General features: G+C 38.0%; 1 protein-coding gene across 1 annotated transcript; it reads left to right on the forward strand.

Annotated features, from left to right (window-relative positions):
* Positions 1 to 2468: 2468 nt before the first annotated feature.
* On the forward strand, positions 2469 to 7060 carry LOC111197063 (uncharacterized). The gene is made up of 2 exons (XM_049469736.1): positions 2469 to 3550; positions 6317 to 7060. The coding sequence occupies exons 1-2, from the start codon at positions 2533 to 2535 to the stop codon at positions 6943 to 6945; spliced, it is 1647 nt and encodes a 548-aa protein (XP_049325693.1). The 5' UTR covers positions 2469 to 2532; the 3' UTR covers positions 6946 to 7060.
* Positions 7061 to 10120: the final 3060 nt, after the last annotated feature.

Below are 10120 nucleotides of genomic sequence, written 5' to 3' on the forward strand. Positions count from 1 at the left end.
GTTTTTTTTTTTCCAATTTCACATTTATTTTTTCTGTTCGTTATGTTCTATCGGTTATTTACTTTGCGTTTTTTTGTAGTATTATTTTATTTTTTTTACTGCCTGCTGTTCAATATTTCGAATTTATATTATGAAATTCGTTAGATTATATTTCTTATTGCATTTTGAGCTCACTTTAGTTGGTTATTTTCCGAATTCATATCTATTTTTCTGTTATTATTAAATAGTTTATTAGCTTAGCTTGTCATTTTTTACATTACATTACATTACATTTGGCAGACGCTTTTGTCCAAAGCGACTTACAATAGTCAAGTACAATGTAAAATAAGTTTAAAGGTAAAACATCATTGGATAGGGATAAAAGGAGGTAAAAGGGGAATAAATTTTCACTGATTTTTAATGAATGTTGATTTATTAATTTAAAAGCTGTACCTAAGTATTTTAAGCCAGACAGACACTGTGTGATTTTTATTGAGTTCATCTGCACTTTTAAATGGTTTGTCCTGTAGGAAATACACGCGATTTATATGCTGACACTGTTGTCTGACTGAGGAGCTGCTTTCCGTCAAATGCAGCCTGTAGGCAGGAAAAAATCCAGCCAGAACCGACCATATCATGAGCCAGTTTTAAAGCCACTAATTTAGTAGAGCATTAAACTACAAATCTGAGATGTAGCTGCTGTACTTCTTAATCTCTGCCCCCAAAACGGTGCATTAACTTGCTTGACAGACGCGTCAAATGCCCCGAGAGCACGCGCGGCGCGCAGCGCACCGATTAATTCATGCGTTGAGCTTTAAACGCGCAGCTGAGCTGTAATTGGGGAAATATCACAAAAATCACAGTGTGATTTGTTACATTAAAAAACAGACCATTTTCTTTCACCTATAACCTGACAGGGCCCAAGGAAAGCGGTGTTCTCGACCGGCCCGAGTTCATGCAGCGCCTGAGTCAGGCTGGCGTTCAAGCTCGGGTTCGGGTTCGCGTTCAGGCAGATAATCTAAATGATAAATGATTTTGTGTTTTTGCACTTGGGCCATAAGCTCAATATTAAAAAGTTCGTTTGTTTAGAAATTATTTTATATTCATAAACCATGTTAAATTATATTAGATTAGAGGAAAGTAATTTAGACATCATTCTTAAGGTGTTTTTGTCCTGTTACCGCTCCGCAAAAAAACTCTTCTTTTAATCCCGCGCCCGCCACATACACATTTTTGCCGCACCTGCCCCGCGGTCCTAATATAAATTGAATTAATTACATTTAGTGCTTAAAATTTACTTAAAATGTATTTAAAACGCGCTGAACAGTCCGGCCGGTTATTCCCACAGTCCAAACACTATCGTTGTTTGCGTGTGTTGGTCAATACTCCACTTTTCTTTAGGGTTTTTTGTTGCATGCATGAGAATAACTGCGTGATATTACAATTTTCTTAACTATTTATTAATTTGCTCCAGCGTCCTCTGGATTGGTTACACGTTTTGTGTTTTCGTTGGTCAGCTGACTTGGATCAGATCCAGCCCCAGTGGTACTTGGCTGAGCATGCAGTTCAGCGTGATCACGTGCTGCGCCCGTTTGCGGCGCTACTTAGACGGGAAATGGAAATGAATGTTTATCGAATTCTATTGCACAGGCTTATCATCGTCATCGAGGGAAAAATTATCGCGAAACAAATCGATATCGTTATATCGCCCAGCACTACCCCACCCCACCCTTACCACCCCACCCCACCCTTACCACCCCACCCTTTCCCACCCTTACCACTCCACCCTTTCCACTCCACCCTTAATATCCCACCCTTTTCCTACCCTTTCCCAACCTTACCACCCCACCCTTTCCCACCCTTACCATCCCACCCTTACCCACCCTTACCATCCCACCCTTACCCACCCTTACCATCCCACCCTTACCATCTCACCCTTTCCCACCTCAGTCCTTAGACAGAGCATAAATGTAGTGTAGGATTTCCAAGGAACCAGCAACCCTCAGTGGGCACTATTCTGCCAACCTATTTATAAGCTATTTTCCAAGCAACTTTTTCCTTTGACCATGCACACTGTACCCAGTCATTTCTTGCCCTTGCTTTGAGTGATTAATTCACAACACCATAATAAAGGTGATTACCTAAACAGTGCCATGCATCCAGTATATATTTTGGCAGTCTATGTATGGTTGCAGAGCCAAGGCACAAGTGTGAAAATAAGCTGAAGTTCAGACAAATATGATGACTAGTCTATAGTAATAAAGCAGTCAGAACATAAAATCTGCCTGTATGTTTCTTTTTTCCACCTTAAAAAAAGGGTTAAACCTTTAGTGAGAATCAAGTAAAAAAATTGATTTGAAGGATAAAAATGGCATCATTCCTTCCATCATGTAAGTAACATTTTAACAATTAAGCCTTTCTAAAAAATATTTTTTACATCTTGTATTATTATATCAGCATAGTATAGAGCATGCAAGCATACATTATGTCAAAAGTGATCAGGTTTTATGTGTGGCAAAGGTATTATGTGGTGTGTGTAAGCAAACGTCTACAATGGCATATCCAGACTTCATTGCTTTTGCTTTGCACACAGGGTCAGACGACCTGAGGATGGTGCTGTTAGGGAATGCTGGTGTTGGAAAAACAGCGATGGGCAATGCCATATTAGGTAATGATACTTTCAAAGAGACTGAAACTACAGAGTGTGAGCTCCAGAGAGGAAGAGTGGACGACAGGAACGTCTCCATCATCGACACTCCAGGAATCGACAGCACCACCCTCAGTTCAGAACAGCTGAAGACTGTAATAAAAAGATGCCTCTCGTTGTCTTCTCCTGGTCCCCATGTGTTCCTGCTGGTGATCAGAGTTGGAAAATTCACTCAAGATGTGAGAAAAACTGTCAAGTGGATTCAGGAGAACTTTGGAGAAGAAGCTCTGAAATTCACCATGCTGCTCTTCACAGAAAGAGAAAAAATGACCAACTCACAGTGGAAGAAGTTTTCTGAAGAAACGGCTGTTCATTTTAAGAAACAGTTTGGAGATAGATATGCTGTGATAAATAGTAAGAGAGAGGTAAATCCCTCCCAGATATCCAAACTACTGGAGAAGATTGAAAAAATGGTCAAGCAAAACAGTGGACACTACTACACAGATAAAGTAGATGACAAAAGAAGACAGGGCCAAGAGAAAGAGAAGCAAAATCTGGAGTGGGGAAGAAAGAAGGAGGATCAAAAGGGAATAAAAGAAAACTTTAACCTAGAAGAACAAAGAATACCCTTAACAATGGGCAGTCCTGTAGATAGTAGAATACCAGAGATAAAGGAAGGGCAGAAAAAACATAAAGGCTGTCTAACACGCAGTCAAAGTATAGAGGTGATTTCAGTGGGTAATAAAATGAGGTCTGATGCAGTGGACAGAAAACTTATTAGGAAACATTCACTTTGGTTTCCAAAGAAGACAACCAGAGAGCATGAGAGATTCAGAGAAGATCTCAAGAGGCAAGAAGAGAGTCGGAGAGAGAGGGAAAGAAGGAAATGGCAGAAGGAGCGAGCAGCAGTGGAAGAAGGTTCTGGTGAGTCTATTAATGACAAATGAATGTACATCACCAACCAAATGTTTGACATGGTCATGAATTGATTTATTATAGGGTCAGTCAATGTTAAACCCATCAACCAAATAACCAAATAAACAGCTTAAGGCACATGTGTCAAACACAAGGCCCGCGGGCCAAATGTGGCCCGCCACGTCTTTTTATGTGGCCCGCGAGAGCTTGTAAGATCTTAGTGTCTATAATAAATAGGTCAGAAGCGTCCTTTGACCGAAAAATACATTTCCCACAATGCTTGTCGATTGTATTACCCGCAAAGTTACGGCTTACTGCCACTACACGGCAGTGTAGTCATTGATGTGGAAACCCTGCCGAAGGGAAGGTGTAACTTCGCGGGTGGAATTGACACATATAAATGTTTATCCCATAATGTCCAGAAAAAGAGAAGTTGATGCAGACGGACGGCTGTGCTTCAAAGCGAAAGACCGGTATGCCTTTTGTGTTACGAAGAGTGTTACTGACCAAAATAAACGCTTTTTAGGAGAGATATAAGTTCTGTGTAAATATTTATAAGACAATAGCTGACAAAATCTGTTTTAATGACGTTAATAAACATCACTGTGACAGCGCTAGTCGCAGTTTCACCGCAGCAAAGTACGAGGACGTGAATCACTTATCTAACCAGCCTTTACTGATTTCTGCCCTCAATAACCCTTTCAATAACCTCCAATAGCCTTTAATAGTCTTCAGTAGCCTTCAACAGTCTAACCTTGCAGCCGTGGTGTGTCCACTAAACTCCGTAGTTATAAACATCCTGAGGTTAGCAGCGCGATAACTGACCTGTTTATAATGTAATCCCAGCAGTGATTCATGCTCTAAACGGCTGCTGTTAGCTGATTGGGCTGAAAGATGAACTGTAGAGAGCTGTATTATTCGGTTACAAAAATCTTTATTTCATACACAGAAGAACTTAAAATTTTTAAAAACGCTCCAGACTGGCTGAGCTGAGCCCTGTAGCCCGTGGCTGGGCTGTAGCTCTGACTCAGTAAAGACTGCGGACTTGTGGTGCTGCTGCTGCAGCTCCCACTAGTGGTTGGATGAGGAACTGCTAAATCTGAGGAAATGCTATGTTCTTAACAGCTCACAATTTTTGATTTTATATTTATTAAGCCTTATTTCAGTTAATAATTTCAAAGTTAATATAACTTGATGTCATTTCTATTCACTTGAATAGTTTGGTTCTTGATTGATGGAGTTTTTGGATTTCATGACATGACAAATTAAAAGGATTTATGTTAATAGAGCAACAAGCAAACATTTTTTCCATGCAACTGTAATATTTGATTGAATAAATAATATATTGAGAGTTATTTAACATTAAGGAGTAATTACATTCATTTACATATATTACATTTGGTTACATTTTATTACATTTATAAGTTACATCTGGCCCTCGGAGGACAGCCAATATGCCAATGTGGCCCTCGGCCAAAATGAGTTTGACACCCCTGGCTTAAGGTAATGGCTGTAAATACATGTGTATGCATGAACAGTGATGCCACCAAGCACAGGTGTACTCCCTCTGCAGTATGATGTGTGTTTTATGGATATGCAGCCTTGTGGTCACAGGTTTTCATTTTAGCACAAATAAAATATTTTAGGAAGTTCTGGGGAACCTATTAATTCATAGTTTTGTTCTGAAATAAATTGCATGAAAAAAGTCCTTTTTTGTAGTAACATTTTTTTTTACTGTCCATAAAAGGCAAAAAATTAATTTTCAAGCAATTCTGTGAGGATTTACTTGAGGTTAGATTGTTGGTTGTACTCTGCATGGTGTGGAGTTTAGATGACACCCATGTGAGCTTTGGGAGAGGTACAAAGACATTTACAAACCCACTCAGAGCCCACCTAGACCACTTGAAACCCTCCCAGTCTACATTGCACCCATGTGTGCCCCACACAAGAATGTTGACTAGATACTTCCTAGGATTTACCACAAATATATTGTACACTGTAAGATAAGTTGAGTTTACTTAAAATATGTAAGGAAACCAGTTGCCTAAAAAAAGGTAATGGGCAATGAAAACTTAAGCCAGCATAACTTAAAATATCAAGTTATAACAACTAAAAGGGAAGTTGATTTAAGTTTTTTATTTGTTATATCAATGCATTTGTCCAACAATTCTACGCAGTATTTGAGTTCCAAGTAAATAAAAATATTGATTTCTTCTTACATTTCTTTTGGATTCCAACAGAGGACAATGCTATAGAGAATAGTACAGAATACAGCCAAAACATAGTTAGCAGCTCAGAAAATGATGTTTGTTCTTACAGTCTACAACCTGGCCAGGCAGTTAATCATCAATCAATATATGATCTGCAAGTTTAGCTAAGGTAGCCCAGGGGGGTTCACTACACACTGACAGTGCAGTGGTGGCTAAACTTTATATTATATTAAACCAATTAAACTGATTTAACTCAGATCTCTATTTGAATGTATACATGCCCACAAATGTTTACTTAATTTAAAATAGGTAAGTAATGTTTGGGAATAGTCAATTTTACATAAAAAAAGATTCATTTAATTATTACTGTACAGTGTGGACAGTACATCATTTATTATTTAAAATAACATATTGTTGTATGCAGAATATGGAACATTTCGATATGCAATTCCAAACCTATGGTCAGGAAGTTAATGAGTTAGTTTTTAACTTTATTGTTAAACTGTAAAGTAAGTGTTATTGGTTAGATTTCACAGTATAATTCTCCCTGTGTTCTGTGTTTTAGAGTCTGATGTGAGGATCGTATTGATGGGAAGACCTGGATCAGGAAAGAGCGCAACTGGAAACACCATCCTGGGACGAGAGGCTTTTGGAAAGGACTTCATTAGTGCACCCGGGACTGACACAGTGTGTAAAAGACAGGACGGTGTGGTGGGAGACAAATCTGTAACAGTGATTGACACCAAAAGGAAGACACCAGTGTCTCATTGTTCTCACAGTGATCCCCTTGAATTTTCTACTTCTGATTTTGAGCAATGTCTCCAGCTCTGTTCCCCTGGACCTCACGCGTTCCTACTTGTGATACGTGATTTCGTATCAGTATACAACACATTTTATCCACTGAAGCGTCAATTCGGGCAGGAATTTCTGAAGCACAGCATAGTCTTGATTACTCATGGAGACCAACGTGAACGAGTCGAAAAGAAGAATTTTGGTCGAAGCTTGGAGAAGCTTGTGGACAGCTGTGGAGGACGGTTTCACATTTTCAACAACGAGGAACAAAATCACACTCAGGTGACAAACCTGCTGAAGGAGATAGAGACATTGGTGCAGAACAACGGAGGAACGCCCTACAGTCATGAGATGTACCTGGCGCATAGAAAGAAAATGGAACAGAAGTGTACATTGTTATGACAAAATAAAAAATCTAGATTATACTGGACAGTATTAAACGTCCTATAGAGGCATCTCTTTAAGAAATTATTTTCTATTTAAAGCTAATTTCGTTTGTCTACCAGATCTTGCAGAGTTTTTAGGAGTTTAATGTTCTATGTAATAAAGATTAAGAGTTTTTAAACTTCTTCTACACTCTTGTTTTTTTCTCCTTCATTACGCCTCAGAAATACACAATATTAACAAAAGTATTGGTACACATGCTCATTATTCATTGCTTCTTCTGAAATGAAGAGTTTAATTGAAATTGAATTGAATGGTTGCCTGTGCAGTTGTAGAACCTGTAGAGAGTGAAGTTCAAGATTTAACTAGAAAGGGAAAGATTGTGAAAGAACTAGGTTGACTAAAGCTGTTTCTGTTGGAAGTGTGTGAAGAATGGTTGCTGTGATGTTGCTATGGTTTACCAAGTGGTTGTTAAGGTGTTTTTAAATTGTTGGTACAGTACTCCATGTGGCCTCAAAGGTTTTGCTAATCTTTGACCATTGCTAAAATGTTACTAGGCAGTCGCTATGGTATTACAGGTGGTTGCTAAGGTGTTGCTAGAAGAATAAAGCTTTTCCAAGCCAACTTAATAAAGTTAATTTATGCAGTGATTACTGTTAATATTAAGGAATTTGAATAAAACATTTTTGTTAAAGTAACACTTTCAGACTTTGTTTGCTTTTTACATTATATGTAAACAGTAAACATACAACAGAAATCCACAGACTACTGCGCATGTTTTGTTTACACTAAAAACTGACGCAGTCGGGGAGTGTCTATCTTACTTCCTCATACGGTTGAAGCCAACATCAGGAGCAGCATCTGAACATGCAGGTGGGTTTTATATTTCATATTTTAAATTAGTTACTTTCAAGCTGGACTTTACTGATAACACATTGTAATTAGTAGGAGCTGAACATTTATTGTGATTTAAAAATATAACTTTTCTGAGAAATAAACAGTGGTTTACCATCAAAAAGTCCAGAAATTGTTAGAACTGCCCTCTTTAAAGTAGTTTAAAATTTAGTAAACTTATTATTGGTGTCTTCAATCACAGAAATGAAAGAAGGGTTGTGTATGTATCAGTCATTTGTTGCCAAAAACATTGTCTATGATCTATTTTATGTCAGGTGGGTGGAGAATACTGACCTCGTATTATGAGCTAAGAGACAGTTTAAAATTTTTATTTACACTTCATTACATTGTATTCAAAATAAAACACATTCAAGTATGGATCCATAAAGTAAAATACTTTAACACGTTAAAATTCACGTGTCCTGCTGTAAACCCTGAGGACATGATTGCTATGTAACCAGTGCCCAGTTTCCTGTAATCCAAAACCTTATGCAAAACTGGTTCCTTTGCAGGGTGACAGCATTGTTTTCATAAAAGAAAAGTGGAAGTGGCAAAGCAGGTTTGGTGCCAGTTCAGTTTTTGTTGAGTATATATATATATATATATATATATATATATTTACCAATACTCAACTGGCAATGCCTTTAAGACTCGCTGATGCAATGTTTAGTTCAGTAACTGCACATTATCGTCTACACTATGAAACAGATGTCAGGGCAGGAAAATGAAACTAGGCAAGGGAAGGGACAGTAGATTGGGCAGGAAAAGACATAGTAGACTGTGTGCATATTTGGTTGAAATTCACAGACACGGTTATAAGTATTTGAATTGTATCACATGTTTTCTTCCACCTGATTCAGATGGGAAGATCTGCACAGTTCTCCTGAAACCATACTGAAAGAGTGGTAAGAAAAAAGAGAAACTGAAGTTTCAAAATGGCATCTTTCATTCCTTTAGGTAAGCAATAGCTTAACAATTACATTTAGCTATATTATACAGTTATTATTAGTTATATTAGTACAATTATTTTGTAAATAACCTAAAAAACCAATCCACCTTTTTTTAAAACTCAGAAGATATGACCATACATGAATCTCATTTTCAATGTAGCCATGCTTATACAGAGTGGATCAAACACGATAAGTATACATTTATTATAATAAAAAAGCTAAGACATAACCATACATAAAGCAAAAACCATACATAAAAAAGCAAATCTATGAAACAAGTAAGCCAAATAAATACAAATAAATGATAATAATAAACAAATAAAATAGATCATGATAAGCCAACTTGATCATGGGGAGTGCAAGGGGCTTAAAATCGTCAAGTGACACCAGCCAGTGAATCTTTCGAGAATTCCTGTGGAAATCTCCAGCTTGCTGGTGTCAGTTAAGGCATTGTGTTTGCTACATTTTGGTACAGTGTGCAATGACCTGCACCTGCACACCAACTGCAGCATCAACCCAACATCATTTACTAATGCCAAGCTCAGACTACACGACATTTTTGTCCCTTACAATGTTCACTATGTCAGATTAAGCAGTTATTTTCCTTTTGCGTCGTTCTCGGGGGACTGGCAACACTACACGTTAGTCACCGACCGTAGGTCATCGCGGGGGAGGAGCATAGAATCTGACAATCACGGCTACAGAAGCCCTTTGCGGGATGGAATCGCTTTTGTGCTCGGAAAAACAAACAAAAAAAAAAACAGGGAAAAGCGACTGTGGGCTCCTGGGTTCCTGGGTGACCCAAATGGACATTACATACTTTTTGTACTCCAGAGAGGTAAAAATGGTACTTAGGTTTCAGTGCCTGTAAACAGAATATCTCATGGATGAATTAGATTATTAGATGATTATTAGATTATTCTTCTGTTTCTCTGGTCCAGCAAACTTCAGGAGCACCGTCCTGCTTTCTTTTCCCGTATTTACATCTGTGTGCCACCGAACGCTCTGTCTTCCTATTGGTCAGAGTCAGGGAGCTCGTCGTGGAGCAGCATGTCAATATAATAAAGTTGTATATAATAATAATAATAACTGTCCCAATGTAAGCCAATGTCTTCAGTCAAAAATATCTAATGCCATCTTGCGCAGTCCAGAAAAAACTATCAACAGTAGATTCCTCTTTCTATATTTTCAAGCTCCTATTTCTTTCCATAGAGAGGATGACCAAGAGTGCTGATAGACAGCTTGCAAATGTTTTACTTACTTACTACTCATAATATCTGTATACAAAGTCATTGGATTAAAATCAAGCTGTGTGGGAAAGATGATTTTATGTTTTGCCGTTTTGAGTC

Source organism: Astyanax mexicanus, chromosome 21, assembly GCF_023375975.1.
Source record: "Astyanax mexicanus isolate ESR-SI-001 chromosome 21, AstMex3_surface, whole genome shotgun sequence".
Taxonomy (NCBI): domain Eukaryota; kingdom Metazoa; phylum Chordata; class Actinopteri; order Characiformes; family Acestrorhamphidae; genus Astyanax; species Astyanax mexicanus.